General features: G+C 41.9%; 2 protein-coding genes and 2 pseudogenes across 2 annotated transcripts; 2 read left to right on the forward strand and 2 right to left on the reverse strand.

Moving 5' to 3' along the window:
- The first annotated feature begins 5,012 nt into the window (after nt 1-5,012).
- Nucleotides 5,013-6,053, forward strand: LOC135631586 (expansin-B18-like). The gene is made up of 4 exons (XM_065139320.1): nt 5,013-5,172; nt 5,252-5,364; nt 5,457-5,650; nt 5,726-6,053. The coding sequence occupies exons 1-4, from the start codon at nt 5,013-5,015 to the stop codon at nt 6,051-6,053; spliced, it is 795 nt and encodes a 264-aa protein (XP_064995392.1).
- Nucleotides 6,054-9,796: 3,743 nt separating this feature from the next.
- Nucleotides 9,797-10,834, forward strand: LOC135586280 (expansin-B15-like; annotated as a pseudogene).
- A 628-nt stretch (nt 10,835-11,462) lies between these two features.
- On the reverse strand, nt 11,463-12,760 carry LOC135630939 (squamosa promoter-binding-like protein 8). The gene is made up of 2 exons (XM_065138266.1): nt 12,133-12,760; nt 11,463-12,054 (listed from the first exon to the last, which is right to left on the reverse strand). The coding sequence occupies exons 1-2, from the start codon at nt 12,633-12,635 to the stop codon at nt 11,601-11,603; spliced, it is 957 nt and encodes a 318-aa protein (XP_064994338.1). The 5' UTR covers nt 12,636-12,760; the 3' UTR covers nt 11,463-11,600.
- Nucleotides 12,761-14,009: 1,249 nt separating this feature from the next.
- Nucleotides 14,010-18,185, reverse strand: LOC103976298 (coatomer subunit alpha-3-like; annotated as a pseudogene).
- Between the last annotated feature and the right edge of the window lie 683 nt (nt 18,186-18,868).

The raw sequence follows: 18,868 nt of genomic DNA on the forward strand, positions 1-18,868 counted from the left end.
CAAGGCCGAAAGGGGGGTGATCGACCAATGGTTCTTCCTCAGGGAGAACTCTTGTGGGATACTCCTGCAACATGGCCCTCCTTGTAGTACCAAAAATATTGGTGAATATGTGTACCGTGACTGATGAGTCAGCACGGCCTGGTCCCTAGGCCAATGTCAAGAGTCGAAGGTCGGCTTGATGGGTCGCTGATGTTGCTCGATCGCAAGTCGGGGTATGGATGTTGGGACGATGGTCACTATCTCCTGGTAGGGATGATAGCGGCTCAAGATGCCCGCTCTCCTCGTTGAGAGTCCTTGGACGTCGACCGGGTTGTCAAAGCCGCCTGGGGAAAGATGCCTTCTTGATCAGGATGATCATGTCTCGGGTGTAATCGCTTTCCTGTACAGAAGGCCCTCGTCGGGTGGTTCCCGACTTTGGCCCCTCAACGAGTAAGTTAGTGGTCTGATCTCTATTTTTTCTTGCCTCTCCCCCTGGCCAGATGTCGACCAGGGGATTTTATGCCACCTCTTGGTGGTTGATCCTTGAGGGGGAAGTTATTACCATTGTATGGTCGCTGTCCTAGAACGCTCGAATCGACGGGATAGTACCTTTGCGCGATCGTCGTCCCAGGATGAGTGAAATAATGGGATAGTACCTTTGCGCGACCGTCGTCTCAGTGCAGTTGTCACCCTGTGAAGCATAAGACGATGTCAGACGACGTCGCTTTTGGTTTTAGACGTATCGAAGTATGCCTTGTACGGACTTTGGGTCGGTGCACTAGAGCCTTCCTTTGTTGACCTGGTGATCACATGGCATGGCGTTGACTTACAGCAGCCGACTTGAATCCTAAAATTTACCTCATCAAAATTCACACATTGCGTCAAATTGGCTAAGTGGGTGTGATGCATAAAGTTGGAGATGATGCAATGTAGCAATCCAAATAAGTTTCCTTATAGGAATGCAAGGTTTGAACATGAACATTTAATTGTTGTAGAATATTTATTACATAAATAATTTTCTTTAAAATAAATTTATTTAATTTATTTAAAATAATTTCCATAATTTATTTAATAAATTCAATAATTTCTTTAAAATTCATAACATTCCCTCCAATATATATATATATATATATATATATATATATATATATATATATATATATATATATATATATATATATATATATATATATATATATATATATATATATATATATATATATATATATATATATATATATATATACAAAACAATATCAATGTACAATGATACCCTGAGATTCTTAAATCGTTCTTCCTACCATATCCAAAAATGAGCTACTCCTCAACTCTAAAAAAAGAAGGAATAATATATGAATAAATCACATCTTATTAATATACTAGCAAGATTTATTGTAAATGAATATTCAATAATGCTTTCTAAATATGTACAAATAACAAATGCTTTCTTTATATTGATATAATTTATAAAATACATATACTTTACATGTGTTTTAAATCATGACTTATGAACATAAAAGGAATGTGATATATTCAAATCAAGATATATTTAAATGTATTTTCATAATCAAAGTGTAAGCATAACTAATGTCATATATCAAATCGTAAATAATTATAGTGCAAAATACTATAATTGATAATTCATAAATATATTTAAGAGTTCATGAGTATAAATATAGCTAATATATCATAACAGAAGACATAATAATATTAATGACTACGATCAAAGTTATATGTTCCAATGTATAACTCAATCCATATCATAGTTATACTAACCGGACAAATTTCATGTCACAAGAAATAATATACCAATTACTTTTTACAAAACTAAGGGTTTTAATTTTTTTTTTGCTTATAATTTCAAATTTAATAAAACAATATATCATTTAAGACCAACAATATTAAGATATTTTTAATTATTTTTAAATATAATATTGAACATATACTTTTGTATAAATTCAGATAACATAAATTAATAAATGCTTATAAAATAATATATAACAATTTAAATCATATTTTTTTTAAAAAAATCAATGTATAAATTCTTTTGTAATATTTTAAATAACAAAATGACTTGTAAATTGCATTAATCATGTTCATTTACAAATTTCAAATATATGCATTATTATTTTCGAAAATCGATTAGATGAAATCATCAACACTTACTTGAATTGTATATCCTCAACAGAAACATATAATTTTGATACTTCCTTTCATATCCTTTGTTTCTAAAATAATAATTTTTCTTTCTTTTATTTCTTTCACAACATAAATATCAAATCAACTAATCAATCTATAAACCTATAGACTAATATAATTAAGAGAGTAAGCGAATTCAAAAACGTACCTAACACAATTTTTTCTGAACTTGATTTGAATTTATTTGATATCAAATCAGGTCTTCAATAAAGTTTTTCTTATTTTTCTTCTATTTTTTTCCTATTGTTCTCATTCTTTCTTTCTTTTGGCAGTCGACCACTCATCTCTTCCTTGTCCCTTCTTTTTACTCTTTTCTTCCTTCCCTCGTTAGCTTCTTCTTTCTTTTTTTCCTTCTTTTCTTTCAAATTTTTCTATAATTGCTTTTCTTCCTTTCTTTCCTCTCCTCTCTCACCCTTCTGTGGTCTCTTCTTCTCTCCCTTCCCTCCCGCTTCTTTCTACTTTTGTTCCTCTGAGGCGAGTGATAGAGACGATTAAATGGAAACTTTTATAATTTAATTCTTGGTAATTTATATATTTATAATTAGGTCATTGGATAAAATTAGACATATTACATCCCCTCTTGTTGTTTGGCTAAGCCTTCATATTTTCTTTAAACCCTCTAGCCTTTTGCTTTGACTCTCTCACCACAAAGGTTCAAAATGGCTTTCTCTTCCTTTTTTTTGAGGTCGAGTACTTCCCTTAAGAGGGTCGCAAGTTCAGTCATCCAATCCTTGATGCATTTGTCCCCCCTCTCTTTCATCAGTCTCACTGTTTTCTCCTCAAAAGAGGTTAGGGTTATCGAGTCAGAGAACACTACTCCTTGGAGGGTAGATTCTTTGAGCGATGGAGCGTCATTTATCATAACATGCTTCATTGAATTTGACTTCACGATCAACTTTGAAGGCCTCATCAATCTTAGATCTCGATTCTTCATTCCATTCAAATTCGATCTTATAGTTACACAGCCTAGTGATCAATCATATATATTAAATCACTATCTCCATAGTTAAACATATGTATTGGAAATGGCTTCGGCTTCCTTTTCACTTGTTCTTCTTCGTAGAGGCAAGATCCTACGTACATAGTTAATAACCAACTGATGATGTTATCTCGTAGTCTTTCTCACATTGTCAAATATTATCCCAGTGTTATCCATATTTGGGAGAGTGATTTTTTAGATTTGCCTAAACCACTCGGAAGTTTGCTAATGCCCCTCGAGCAAATTGGTAGCAACTCTCCCAAATTACTTGTGCTTTATCGAATTTTGTGTGTACCTCTCATACAGGTGAATTGAACATCCAGGGGTGATAGGATGTCGATGGCCCAATAGGATCCCCTACTACTGAGAAGAAAAAGGTTGTTGTCCCAAGCAATAAGTGTGTGGCGAGCGAATCAGCACCACCCGTTCCTTGTGCCAATGAGCCCGAGGTCCTAAGAATGTTGAATGTTGAATGTTGAGGCTCAATAAGAACACAGCCACAAAAATAAGTCTTAGGCATCAAGGTGAGCAATTCAGTACCAGTCGTGCCTCATGCTAGATCAGCAACACCGACGATTCTTCTCAAAGAGTGGGTAGGCTTGAAAAGAAACTAGCCAATGCCAATTCGAGCTTGGTATAGAGGTCGCTTGACTCCAAGCTCAATTCAAAGAGGGATCAAGTCATAGCATCAAGAAATCAACAAGAAGTTGCTCCTGACACCCGAACACACAAGCTGTGCCTCGATAAGGGGTCACCTCAGAAGACGAGATCAACGCGGAGGCCAACTGAGATATAGGAGATTGGGAAGGTCCCAACCGACGTAGTCTGTAACAGTTCCTGAGATGGTCGTAGTAAATACTGTGTCTTTTCACACACACACACACACTCTCTCTCTCTCTCTCTTAGTTTCGGAGCTATTATTCATCAATCAAACATGTAAAAGTCCAGACAACAACTATTCTGGAAAACTAATCGATAAAAGCTTCTCCAATGCTTGATTTGGTAGAGCTAAAGAAAATGTACTATAGAATTCTGAGGGTTCAAAGAACTCTAATCGAGTAGCACACTTAGGACCCTTTATAGAAGGCTTCGGTGATCATAGGGATCAATCGAGAGAGTTAATTCACCGAGTGAGACGCAAACATGAGGAGTCATCTGGCTGAATTGTTGGGTGTCGCAGTTAGCACAGTCATGTTGACGACGTGGGTCGCTCGGCTGACGCATCATACTAGACTTACAAGACGTCTGAATAGACGTAGTGTTTGATTGTCTACGTGTTAAATCCCTTACCATATATAAATTTTTATATAAATATAAAGTCATGTATTATTATTATTAATTTTTATCTAATATCTACGATTATGAAATATCAAGCAACTATACAATAGATACCAATTTCGACTGACGGTTAAACTAAAAGCAAAAGCGGAAAACCCATCTCCAAAAATGGCAATATTTATCCATTTCTCTCTCGTGGTGGGATCCCTTCAACGCACATAATGAGATGAAACGGGAGGAGAATTCAGTTGTTTCTTTGGTAAATGAGAAAATAAATCTTAATTAATATGAGGAGAATTATATAAAGGTTTAAAAGCATCGATTTTTTTGTAGGGAATAAGAAATTTGTTAATTAATATGGGGAGATTTATTTCATACTATTTTTATCCTTAAATATGAATTAGAAAATGTTAAAATGTGCTCCATATAAAATATGCAACATTATATGGTTTTTGGACAACAAAATTATGCGGGACTGAATACTACGAATTAGCTGAGGTTAATGTATTCATCCCGTCTATAAATAGTATCACCATTTCTTCTTCGTTCTCGAGCTCGAAGCACTTGCTTAGCAGCCATGGCGACCTCCTCCTCCTCCTTTCGTCGTCTCTCTTCTCTTCTTCTTTTCGTTGGTTTCCTTTCCCTGATCCGCCCCTGCGCTTGCTACAGACGCATTTTTCTGAACTCGTCCGCCGTAGCCACCTGGTACGGGAGCCCCGGAGGCGCCGGAAGTGATGGTAATGTCTGCAATATTCCGGCGTTACGTTCTGAAGTATACATGAGAGCATACGTGAAATAGTCGATCGGCATGTACAGGTGGTGCATGTGGATATGGTGATGCGGTTTCTAAGCCTCCGTTCTCATCCTTCATAGCAGCAGGCGGTCCTTCGCTGTTCAAATCAGGCATGGGATGTGGTGCTTGCTATCAGGTATACACGCTTCAGCTAAGTAGCTATAATTGTTTCGTCCGCTACGTAGATAATGTTGGGAGACAGAATGACGATGGCACTGATCGGATCAGGTCTCGTGCACCTCGAACGGTGCATGCTCCGGGAACCCGGTGACCGTGGTCATCACGGACGAGTGCCCCGGCGGCCCGTGTGCTTCCGACCCCGTCCATTTTGACCTCAGCGGGACTGCCTTCGGGGCCATGGCGAAGCCTGGCCAAGCCGATGCGCTTCGCAACGTGGGCTCCCTTCAGATACAATACTCCAGGTGACAACCCCAACCCGGAACGCAACTGCCACTATAACACCCTTATCCTTACATACTTCTCCTGTGGCTTCCTAGAGTGCACTGCAAGTACTCGAGCGTCAACATCAGCTTCAAGATGGACGCCGGATCCAACCCATACTACTTCGCCGTGGTCATCGAGTTCGAAGACGGGGACGGTGATCTCTCGGCCGTCGACGTAAAGCAGGCGGGGTCGGGCTCCTGGATACCCACGCAGCAGTCGTGGGGCGCCGTTTGGAAGCTGAACTCGGGGTGGCCACTGCAGGCTCCATTATCGATCCGGCTGACCTCCGGCCTTTCGGGGAAGACCCTCGTTGCCACCAACGTCATCCCCGTGGATTGGAAACCGGGGGCCACGTACAACTCCACCGTCAACTTCCCATAAGTCTAAAACAATGCACCGAATTGCTACTTATGTAAGATTCTGTTGGATACTTTGTGTGTGTGCGGCTGTTCCAAGTATATATATACATACTTGACTTGGGTACTGCATGAAGCTCGTAGAAGAGAACCGTGGAAGCTCTGAACCAAGGTTTCGCGTAATGCATTGCTAATAAGATAATTAATAATCATCTATGTTTTGCGTTGTTAATGAGATAGTGAATGAATTTGCGTGGAAAAAAGAAAAAGAAGATCAACGTGACACTGTTTATCGATAGTCTTTGTTTTCTTGTATAATAGCTTTTGAGTGGTTTTCAAGCCCAAACTGTTTGTAAGGCGGCAGAGTATGGAAATGACAGCCGGTTGATGCCAAATAAGTTTATGACAGCACGTCGAGGCCAAAGGCCAACCTCAACAAGCACCGACGATTTCTAGAGAGGAGACACATCCTCGCTGAAATCTATAAGGGTATTGCGAAGGTGACAACCCATTATTTTTCGGTCAAGTCTTTCTGATTGACCGAGTCAGCTGCGCCGACGATCCTTTTTGAAGAGACGAAGGACATGACGAAGAAACTGATCGAGGCGACTGAAGCGGCATTATGAAACCCACTAGCATTTGCTCAGAGACACTCGGATTCGGAAGTGGCATCTTGCCGACAAAGCCCTACGTCTCTAGTCTCCCAATGCCGACCTCGTTCGTCAGGTCGAGGACATAGTGAACCACCACTGGCTGGAAGAGTTCCTCCGACAACAATATGGACTCGAAGGGATCGCCAGATACCAGCGTCGACAAGATTCCAGATGGGACTCGGTAGGCAGAACTACAACTCCTTCGAGTATGGCTATCGTTCGGTGATTGTGCGAGTCTCAGGCGTCATCGTCGGTGATTGTGCGACTCATCAAGACACAAGGAGGTTGAAGGGTTGCTCAGTAGAAGGGGCTGATGCTGAGGCCAAGGAATAGAGGCCTTGGCAAGGTCCCAACCATGGCAATCGCGAGAACGGCAGTGGTTCCCCTCGAGTGGTTGTGGTAGATGATGCCAAGCCCGAGCAAGAATAACCCTTTGTTGCCAAATAAATAGTGTATCTTTTTCTTTTGGTGTTACGACTAATTCTCATCAATCATACATGCAATGGTCCCAACAGTAACTATGCAAAATTTCCACGTCGATTAAATGTGTATTTCCAGAAAGATAGTACTGAGTGCGTTATTCTGTGTTGGGTGATATTTGATTAACTCTACTTTTAGCCTTCTCTAACATGTCGAACCACGGAGCCAACATCGGTTCAAATTTAAATCTTTTGTAAGTTTCGCATCGAAGGATAAGTGGGTTCGGAAAGGTTATCCAAAACTAAGTCGAGTGTTTGCTTGATTGATGGTTTGATGGTGTGATTGTCGGTGATATCTCTATTAGCTCGACTCAACTTTAGGCTATGTACAAGAGTTGGAAGATGATTGAGTGGGTGACTCAAATATTAGAAGTCGACCAATATAAAGACTAGAGTTAGGTGGGATGCTCAATCTGATCTATTCGACCCTCGAGTTAGAATTGAGGTGAAGAGTAAAGACATAAGTGAATAGTAACTAACCTTAGCAACAATTAAAATTAGTAGGTTTTATAGTGGGATGAGTCCAAGAGAATGCTAACTCATCTTCCCAAAAATGACTTAATTAACTTTAATTAGTTTAAATAATAATTTAATAAATTTAAATAAGTAAGAATAAAATAATCAAGTGGGGTTAGAAGGTACGAAAATAAAATGTGTAAGACAAATCCTCTATGGGCATTTGGCCCATGTGGCTCTGATGTAGCGAGATAAAGCTCTCCATATTCTATTATATCACTATAATAGTATGGTTATATTTGTTGGAAAATCTGGGGCATCATCATATGTGCAACGGAAGAATAGAAAATAAAATTCTAAAATTTCTCGTAGAGAAAGAAGGTTTCATCGTTGTGCAAAGATTGGTGTGCAAAAACCTGTAAAATCGAAAACTACGCGTATATGAAAAATGTGTTACTTAGGAAGATCATATATCCCTAAAAATCTACAAATCTGTGGGAAAGAATGAAGGAGGTCAACTTTTCTCCTCTCTAGCGATGATCCACACGGTAGAGGTAGCGAAGATGCTCCTCAAATCATTTTATAATCCTCATTTTCACGTGCACCACATGATCAAGAAGTGGCCAATCTATCTTGCTGTCCACACACCCAAAACAGGGACTGCTAGCTAAAGAAAGGAGGGAGAAAGGAGTATATGAGATATAGTCAAAAATGGTTTAGCCTATGACCTTTTGGTTCCCTCTTATTTATAGAGGCTCCATCTCAACTTAATCCTAATAGATCATACTTTATTATGTACTAGATCTTCATCCAATTACCCAAGCATATTTGATTAATGAATCTCTACCCAATAATCTCTCATTGGCTCTTATTGAATCTCATCTATAGAATCTACTAATTCAATGGTTTATTATCCAATAAGATAGGGGCTCCAGCGGATATCTTATATCCGAACCTCTACTCGTGGCAACACCTACCATATGTGTGTGACCCTCCAGGCCCAATATCGAGCTGGCCGTGAGTTGTACCTATCAGAATTCTTTCTCGCTCAGTGAATTATTATCTCCATGATAATTTACTTGACTCATTGACTGCAAACGTAATAGGCCACTATGCCGTAGTCCCCAAACAATACATGGATTGTATATCAGGTATGGTGCTATCAAACTTATACAGAATCTGCTCGAGTCTCGCTCTAATTAGATTATTTCGGAAAACTCTTTCTCTTTCAATCCGAATGACCATAACAAGAGATTTACATAAGTAAAAATACATGTGATATTCCTCTCATGACATCAAGAGCGGATGATTCTTTGTCGACACTCAATAACTATTATAAGGTTAGTTGTCACTCCCGATGACCAGTTGTGCTATATATGAAACTTTCAAGCCTATAAGTCTCGTATAAGCAGATCAATCAGTAAACTCATTCTCCAATGAGCACCTGTACTATATCCCTAGTGTTCTTACATGAGCAACTATGAGACCAGCATCCTCCATCATATAAATGAGTATACAACACACTAGTCTATCCAGTTATCTCGATGTCCCTCTTGAGTAACCTATAATCGAGATTATTTAAGGTTTATATTTAACAGCGAATCGATTTTATTATCATGATCTCATCACGATTCGATTCTCATTACACAAATCTATAGATATTTCAATGTATGCAATATTCAATATAAAATAAAAAAAAACCTAATATATAATAAACAAAAAAGAGTGTGTATTATATTATGCATATCATCTGATTGACTTGCAAGATATCTATGACTAGTAGAATATGCTTATCGCACATTCTTTCGTGCATTTTAACTGGAACACATTTAGACTCTAAATTTCCTAAACACGTCGGTGATTGAAGGAGTTACCATGTAATTCAGTGTGATTTATTTCAACTTACTTTATTCTTAAATAAGATGAAAAAAAAAGTCTTGCCCATATTTCTTTAGGAAATGAAGAAAATTTTAATTAATATGGAAATATTTATTTCATATTATCTCTAAATAGGAATTGAAAAGGTTTTATTGTTTGTCAGGTATTCAAAACTTGGAAACAATGCGAGGGTACAAAAAATTGGAAGTAAAAGATAAATACATGCTACGAATAAACTGATCGATCCGAGCAACCAACCATCTCTTCTTCCTCGTCGAGCTCGAAGCATTTGCTAAGTAGCCATGGCCTTCTCGCTTCGCCATCCCTCTTCTCTTCTTGTCTTCATTGCACTGCTTGGTTTCCTTTCCCTGTTTCGTCCCTGCGCTTGCTCCAGCCGCAATTTCCTGAACACGTCCGCCGTAGTGTTGGGCACGTCGCCGGCCGAAGCCACCTGGTACGGAAACGCCCATGGCGCTGGAAGTGAGGGTAATGTCAGCAACATTCCGGTGTTACGTTCTGAAGCATTTGTGAGATCATACGTGAAATATTCTGCATGTATGTATATCCATACAGGTGGTGCAGTTGCTACGGCCCCGTTCTCATCCACGACAGCAGCAGGAGGTCCTTTGCTGTACAAATCAGGCAAGGGATGTGGTGCTTGTTATCAGGTACACACGCGTAGCTAGCAATTGCGTCATCTGCTACGTAGATATGTTGGGAGAAAGAATGATCATGGCACTGATTGGATCAGGTTTCGTGCACGTCGAACGCTGCATGCTCCGGAAACCCGGTGACTCTCGTCATCACGGATGAGTGCCCCGGCGGTCCGTGTGCTTCCGGCGCCGTCCATTTTGACCTCAGCTGGAGTGCCTTCGGGGCCATGTCGAAGCCCGGTCAAGAAGACACGCTTCGGGCCGCAGGAGCCATTCAAGTACAGTACTCCACAGGTGAGAACCCCAACCCGGAACAACTGCCACTCGAACACCCGACCCTAACACACTCCCTGTGGCTTCGCAGAGTGCCGTGCAGCTACCCAGGCGTCAACGTCGCCTTCAAGGTGGATGCCGGATCCAACGCAAACTACCGCGCCGTGCTCATCATAAACAAAGCGGAGGACCGGGATCTTGCGACCGTTGACGTGTAGCAAGGGTCGGGCTCGTGGAACTCCAATGCAGCAGTCGTCGGGCGCCATCTAGAAGCTGAACTAGGGGTCGCCGCTGCAGGCGCCGTTCTCTTTGCGGTTGACACCCGGCTTGTCGGGAAAGACCCTCGTCGCCTCCAACGTCATCCCCGCCGATTGGACACCAGGGAGCACTTACAACTCCAACGTCAACTTCTAATTAGTCTAAAACAATGCACTAAACCACTACTTATATAGGATAATGTTAAATACTTTGTGTGTGTGTGGGGGGGGGGGGGGGGGGGGGTTATTGCAATATGAAACTCATAAATAAGAAGTGTGGAAGACGATATCAGCTCTTCTGTTCTCAATCGAAACTTTATGTAATGCATGTGTTTGTGTTGAGTCCTCTTTCTCCCCTCGTTCACGAATCCTGATTGCGATCTAAATAAAAACTTTTCCCTTTTTACCGTATACGTCTGAGAAGATCTAAGTGTGTAAAGATTTAGATTGACCTTTAAGGGTCTTAGATCATAGTGTATTGAACTAGTGGTTCAAATTAGCTGATAGAAGGCCAATTATCCTATCAAATCGAGTCTGATTCCATGTTTTTGTTTATAAAAACAAGAAGAAAAGAGAGAGTTACTTAGTAGAATTGGGATACGTCTTATTATTATTTTCTTTTGGCGCCATGATTTCTTCATTAGGGATATATAATAGCAAGTGGGATATTTTCGATATCCAATCTATTCAAGAATTTGAAGTGTCAGTACTTGTTATGTGTCTCATACTTCCTTACCGTGCGAAGTTGATAGAAATAGTGTTTACATAGTTTGAAGCAGCTAAAATAAAGGAGAAAAACTCTTTTGATTTATTAGAAGAAAAGGGTGCCTGAAACCAACATAGAAATCAACCAACGAGAGAAAGCACTACTACGTAGTACTACTCCTACTGCTTGTTATTGCTGCTTGATCCGACCATGCCCTCTAGTTAATGCTGCTGCGATCCTCCTCCTCGTCCCCCCAAGCCGTAAACCTCTCCTCGCGGACTCGGAACTCCCCCAGTTGCACCAGGAATGGCGCACCCGGCGGCGAGTTCTCAGCGGACGATGACAACGCCATCCCGGTCCCAGCGACACCGCTGCCGCAGCCGAGCCCCAGCCCTGTCCTCGTTGTGGCCGTGTGGGTCAGCGGCATCGGCAACAGCGGCTGTGCCTGAGGTGGTGACATGTGCGCCACCGGTGAATCGCTTTCCGGTTTGCACCCGGTAAATGACGTTGGAGCCTTGGCATCGGCGGATGCGTCGCTGCTACTGTTGTTGTTGTGCTGGTTTACAGTACTCGTCGCCAGGTCCTGAGACTTCCTCCGGCGGCGGTTGTGATCAGCCAGCCGCTTCCGGCAGCTCCGTTTCCCCTGATCGAATTCTGTGAGCGCGTGAAACCTATACGTACTTGAACGTCATCTCAGTGGATCTGAGCTTTAAAGCACGAAATAGTGAGGAGTGGGATGGATACAGGACCTGCTGCATTGTTGGCAGAAACGCTGAGAAAGGCCGGCGACGATGGCGATCGAAGCTTTCGAGTGGAACTCACACACCTTGTGGCGGCGGTGGTAGTGCTTCGCATGTGTGAGGTCGATCCCACATCCCTCTGCCTGGCACCGAGCTATGCGGGTCCTCCGCCGGCACACTCGCCCAACCACGACGCTGGCCTCCTCGGCCGGCGAGAAGTAGGTGCGTACCCCGAGGTTGAGCCCGATCCTCGCCGGCAACGGCGGCAGTGCCATCCCATACCGCTGGTGGCACGTCGAAGGCGGCGATGGCGGGAAGAGTGCCGCAGCCGTCAACGGCTGAGGCTGCGGGAAGAAGTCAGCGAAACCGCTGCCGCCAAGGCCATGGCCGCCAAAGTGGTCGAACAGGGTTGCATGCTGCTGCCCGCCGTCGTGGCCGCCGTTCTCCTCGCCAAACAGCAGCATGGCTGCTGCTGCCGCAGCGGGATTCCCCCACTCGTAATCCAACATCATCTTTATGTCGGCTTCAGTCTACAAATGTAAATCATTAAGAGGAGAGTGGAGAAGGCCAAAGAAGATTCCAGTGATGAATCTTGAACGAAGAAAATAAGCAAGTGAAACCCTAAGAGCTCGCTATCTTTCACCTTGGCTGCACCAGGCGAGCGTAAACTGCAGCTTAAATAGGTGCAATATTTACTGAGATGATTACACAGCGTTATCCACGTTTACTGGACTGCGTTCATCGCCTTTGTCTGGTTGCTGCAAGTTTGGAGAATTAGACCTAAGGAATCATCCCTCGTCGGTCCCCCTTCATCGGATTCTGGGGACGACACGAACGCACGAGCTCTGACATAAGGAAGCTCGTATGAAGTTTCATTCCCGCGTCGCGTCGTGGTCCGTGGCCACCCCGCTGGCTTTGTTTTGCTCCCCGGCCATCGGAACTGCTGCCCTCCGATTTTGGAGTACGAGATCACGGGGCTGATCCGCCGATGACTTGTCCTCGTTGCATCCGACGGCCGGAAGAGCGGCGGGGAGGGATGAGGACAGCGGAAGAGGACGGGACGGAGCACTTCTCTGCACGTGTCAACATCGTGTCTACGTCCGCAAAAACGTGTTGTATCGTGCCGCGTATGGTCGTGATGGGAAGGGCTGCTCGTGCCGTTGATACATGTTTCAGGAATCCCAACGAATCAGCAGCTTACGCGTGTCTTCGTTCCTGCTTCAAGAATGCACCGATCGGATTAGCCCATACTTTCCCCCTAATGACGTTGGGATCTGTAGTATTGCATGTTAACACTGCATTATCTTGTATCATGTTAATATATACTATCCTAATCTCAATATGTACAACACTCCATCCATGGGAAGATTCGATCAACACGACATTCAAAAATTAAATGTTTATTCAAAAAGATGGATGATTAAGACTTAAAAGCAAGATAAGATTAATAATTTTCCTATAGATGGGGGTTTATAGAATTTGCATCCCTAGCAAAGGGTTGTGATGGAAGAGTTTGCACAACAAAAGACATCTTGGGTATATATATGATCAAACCAAAATTTAATAGACTTGCCAACTAAAAGAATCATTCACATTGCTAACCAAGCACATATGCGAAGGGTTCGTTACCGCATCTTTGAAGCAAAAGGACTTCCTAAATTGATTTTCTTTTCCAAAATAATCTGTAAAAATTGATCAAAGCCTTGAACTCCAGCACTTACCTAATGGCGAAAAGAAACAAGGAACAATGCGCAAAAGCAACTCTCTTGATATGTGCTTTAACATTCAAACAATCAATACATTCGAAGCAAGATATAGTACGATAGATTCAAGCACTCTACAGAAAGAAAAGGAAATGTCATATGTAAGAGATTACCTAGTCCCAATTATCTTAGCTTGTGTAAGAAACATGAGGCATCTACTCGAACCACTGCAAGCTCACAGACAGAACGGAGCTACCCTTCAATGGCAGGACGAACCGAGCTCCACAATAAGGGCAGGATACATCTTTCTGCCCACGACAGATTGAAGCAAAAGTTGCCCCACGAACCACAAATGGGATTCCTGTAAGTATAATTGAGCTTATTAGCATCCTTTTTATCACCAGCATGTGGTAGCACCTGCCTACCCTTCTTTGCTTAGATATCAGTTGGACTGTTTTCCAAAAGCAACCTGGCAAACTTAGCTGCTGTAGCATGGTTCCCTCCCTAGTAGCAGACAGTCATAGCATTATGGAGGACAAGCCTCGTAAGAATCTTCGGAAGCTTACAGTTGCCAGCTCCTGCTGTTAAACTGAATTGTCCTTGATTTCTTTGCTCTGAACTTACATTGTCAAGCCCAGGAGACTAGCAATCTCAATTAGCTCCTTCACCTCATCAGCTTCCCTCATCGAGTCCACTGCAACAAACGGGATAGTGAACAGAATGTTGAGAAATTGGCAAAGCCTCTGGAAATTTTCTCTGTTGTGGCTTGATAAGCCGCCTTTAGCATCTCATCCATCTGCACAAAGTTGTACACAAGTGCTGTTGAGCCCCTTGTATTAGGACTGGTAGACTCATTCCATCCTTTCGCAACAGCAATTGATATAGCTGGAACAAACAGGAAAGGCACACATCTAGGTGTGACAGGCCACAAGAAGATCCGGGAACAATGGCTTCATAGGTGCAAAGTTCTTTATACCCAATTGCCGGCTAAGCAAACGCATGGCAGTGTCATAATTTCCAGCTGCCACATGCTCCCCAGCAAAATAGATGACTTCTGAATCCAGATTTGGCTGACAGGCATACCAGGTGTAGGGGCAACAGATAAGGAACTTCCAGCATCTATTGATGTATCCACATCAAGCGGCAATTCCAAATCCTCAATGTCCCATCCTCCTTCATCATTAACTTCATTTGTTACCTCATCCTCAATTTATGCTACTATATTTTGCATCATTCCCTCCTTGTTAACAATGTCCAATTCCTCATCACCGCTTCAACACCAGTAGCTTCTTCCTCTTCCTCATTTTCTACCCTCCCAGTGTCCAAGCCGTCATTGAAGATACCCCTCATTACCCCTAACAGTAGCCAATCACCACTGCACATGAGCGGTAGAGGTGGCATCAGAAGAGAATTCAGCAGCAAGCCAGTTGAAGTTCTCTGAGAACAACCCTCTGTTTTAGATAAAAAATGGGCATCCTATCCTCAGCTCTGGATGACAGGTTACCAGTGCCATCATAAAATATGGCATCCGTACCAATTGCAAGAAGTCTCTTCTTTACAACCTCATTTTTAAGGTTTTTCACAATAGCATGATTGCTAATCTTGTCAAGAACAGCAAACCTATTACGAGCTACAAAAACAATTGATGCTCCAGCTCCCTTGCTTGCAATCCAGCATATAGTCACCCGTTCCAAAAATGCCCTTAAGAACAATATAAAGCTCATAAGATCCACCTCCACATCAGAAGAGATCAAAACAGCATTCTCACTGGGACTAAAAGAATGTTCTAAGACCCTGCTTCAAGCTGACAGAGCCAGATCTTCTTATAGGAGCTACCTTATAGAAACACAAGAAACAATTTTACACATAGCATAGAGTATCTCCACTGACAGAGAAAGCTGGACATTCCCTTTCCAATATGACAACAATCATGCCATTATCATGACTAGCAACAGAAGGTTCATTTCTGGATGTGCAGCGAGAATTTAGAAGTCATGTTCCTGACTAAATATTCATACCTGTCAATTTCTGGATGTGCAGCAAGAAACATTATTCATGTGACCTCTCAACGTGTTCACCTCCAAAGCTTTTCAATCTGTTACAATGAGATTAACATTAGTGGACTCGCTTTCGTTTAAGCTAACAAGTTACATCAATATTTTCCTTCTTAGACTCATGTCATAAAGGAAATAAATAAAATTTTCAGACATTTCTCACATTAAAATGATATGATAGAAACACAAAAAACAATCTCTAGAACTCTATTAGATCAGTTTCTGTAAATTGCAATTTCATTTTTCTCAACATCAGACAAAATAACAATTTCAGTTTGCACTCCTAAAGAAGGATAAGGATGTTAGCAGAGATGTTTATATCAGGTTACCATTCATTCTCCACAGTTTCAATCGTCGATCATCTGCCCCTGAAACAATTAGAGGCAAGGTAGGATGGAAAGATACCCAATTGACTCCATGATCAATGGCCTTCCAACACATACTTGACAACAGCATCAACACCCCCAAATACGCATTTATCCGACCCGGATGCAGGACATCATCAACCAGAGAAACCTTTTTCCTCAGTGAACTGATATCCCATAACGGACTGGCTGATCCAGAGAGGCAGACAGAAGTAGGTCTTTCATCGGATGGAATGAGGCACACATGACATGATGGTTATGCCCGGTCAACACAGAAATGCAGGTCTGAGATTGCTAGTTCTGAGTCCTCATGGTTTGATCTGCTCTAACAATCCATGGGTTCTCGTCAATGAATCGAACAGTGCAGATGTAATCAAGATGTCCAAGAAGTGTAAACAAGCACCAGTGGGTCTTATAATTCCACACCTTAATCTCGTAGTTATCTCCTGCAATTACAACTTTGCTTTCAGCATCAAATGCACAAACAATTTGGATCCTTCGAAGTGCGTTCTAAAGGAAGAATCTCAAACAAGAGATTCATGCTTTGAATGAATGAGGATGTCTTATCATTGATGACCTAATCAATTTTAAGATAGTCAACCTAAAGCACGAACCAAGGGATATCGTGTTCCAATCCTATATATGCACAACATTATAGTTTTGTATCAACAAAATGCAATGGTAGCAAATTCAGGCACTCCAAAAGTAATTTGAGACCACAATCTTTTTGAAGGACCGAGATAACAAGCGACATAGGACGACATCAGAATCAATTAGGATCGAACGAACATTGCGCATCAAGGACGCGCGTCATTACAACGACAGAGAGAGGGATGGCAGTCACCTCCGGAGACGAAAAGAGGCTCAAGCTTGTGGAAGAGGACGCCGCGGAAAGCGATCGATAAGCGTGCCCATCGGATAGTCCCACAGCTGTATGACGCCGCTATGGAGGCTAGCAAGAATCCACGGCCGCTTGCGGTGGAAGCCAGAGCCTTCACCTGGTTGCTCTTCGTCTCAAACTTGGTCAGCGTCACATCCACGCCCAACTGAGCGATCGAAAGCAATGCAAAACAACCCAGATCAGAGGGACGGGTCACTCGCCGCTCTTCTTCAGCGGTTGCTCGTTTGGGCAATTTAGCGAAAAAGCCCCTACTAATTAGTTTTTCGCCCCTTCAGGACTCATTTTGATCTCTGTATATTTTCCTTAAAGCCCCTGCATAACATTAATCTGTTATAATAAATTAGAAATACCTTCTTAATGGCAAAAGGAAAATAAATATTGTTTTATCAATTGCATCAGTGCTCCCTAAATGCAACAACTTTATTGTATTTCTTACTCTGAATCATTCGACTCTTTTAATTTAAGCATTAAAGATTTATTTTATGAAGCATATATATATAAACACTTCCTTGAATCTCTTGATTGCTTGCAACAAGCTCGAACAATTGGATTCTCAACCAGAATTTATGGTGACATAACTCAACTTGCCTGAAGACTTAGTCTTACGTTTGTATACAAAGCTCAACCATCGGATATATGAGGTTTCACAACTATTACAACAATCAGACTCCATAGTTTCTCTAAACGATGGCGGATTTATAAAAGCAAAGTTTATAAATTTTAAAAAAAATATAATTATTTATATAAATAAAATAATATTAAATATATAAAATAGATAAATTTTCTTTTTAAAAAATCTATTTTTTTCACTTTTTCTCGCACGACAATAAGCCTCTGTCTTCGTCTTTGCGTAGTCACTTCCGTCTCCGGTGCGCCCTCGCCTACACCCACCACCTCCACCCTTGCGTGCACCTTTACTCTTGTCTATTGCTACCACCCCATCTCTTGTTCGTCGTCACCTCCACTCTTACCCTTATCCATCGCCCTTGAGCATCCTCTCATCATCGTCCACCACTATTGTCATGCCCTTGTTTGCCATTGTCGAGACGCCACTAAGGCCTTATTGTGATCCCCTCGCCCTCCATCTCTGCTACAACTTGCACTATTGTTGTTGTTTTGCCCCCTCACCTCTAGTCATGCCGATAGCACACTTGACACTTTTCTTCTACCTCTTAGATTTTGAGTCTCTCATATTGAAGGAGTACAGCCTTCATTCACTTATGCCCCTCATCGTCGCTTGATTAGAGAAGCAAAGCAACTCAGGAAGGGGGTATGGATGACGCATAATGTGATGGGCTATACGGAGAGAAGGGACAAGAAGCTCTGTCGTGGCTATCTTCTTCCCCTCGATCAAGGTCAATGACTGTGATGCATGAGGAGAATTCAACAAATGAGGCTTTACGGTAGGACGAAGATGACAAGGCAAAGACGACGAACAAGAGCAGAGACGACATATGTGGGCGCAATGATATTTATGGACAAGAGCGACGACAATAACCAGTGAAGGTGAGGACATACTCGAGACAAAGAGCAGAGCTTTACGACGAGGTAACGGGGCAAAAGCAATGGGTAAAGAGGTAGTGAGGTAAGTGAGGCTATCGATGGAACAAAAAATATGGGTAATATATTTTTTAGAAAAAAATTGATGCTTTATAGGAAATTAAAAAAATACTCTACGACAAAAAACCATTTTTTTTAGAATTTACCTAAAAATAATATAAG

The sequence above is a fragment of the Musa acuminata genome, chromosome BXJ3-2, assembly GCF_036884655.1.
Source record: "Musa acuminata AAA Group cultivar baxijiao chromosome BXJ3-2, Cavendish_Baxijiao_AAA, whole genome shotgun sequence".
NCBI lineage: Eukaryota > Viridiplantae > Streptophyta > Magnoliopsida > Zingiberales > Musaceae > Musa > Musa acuminata.

Coding starts and splice junctions, on each gene's coding strand:
- LOC135631586 (XM_065139320.1), top strand. CDS start 5,013: ATGGCGACCTCCTCCTCCTCCTTTCGTCGTCTCTCTTCTCTTCTTCTT. Junction 5,173..5,251: donor CGGAGGCGCCGGAAGTGATG/GTAATGTCTGCA, acceptor CGGCATGTACAG/GTGGTGCATGTGGATATGGT. Junction 5,365..5,456: donor GATGTGGTGCTTGCTATCAG/GTATACACGCTT, acceptor TGATCGGATCAG/GTCTCGTGCACCTCGAACGG.
- LOC135630939 (XM_065138266.1), bottom strand. CDS start 12,635: ATGATGTTGGATTACGAGTGGGGGAATCCCGCTGCGGCAGCAGCAGCC. Junction 12,055..12,132: donor TTCTGCCAACAATGCAGCAG/GTCCTGTATCCA, acceptor AAGTACGTATAG/GTTTCACGCGCTCACAGAAT.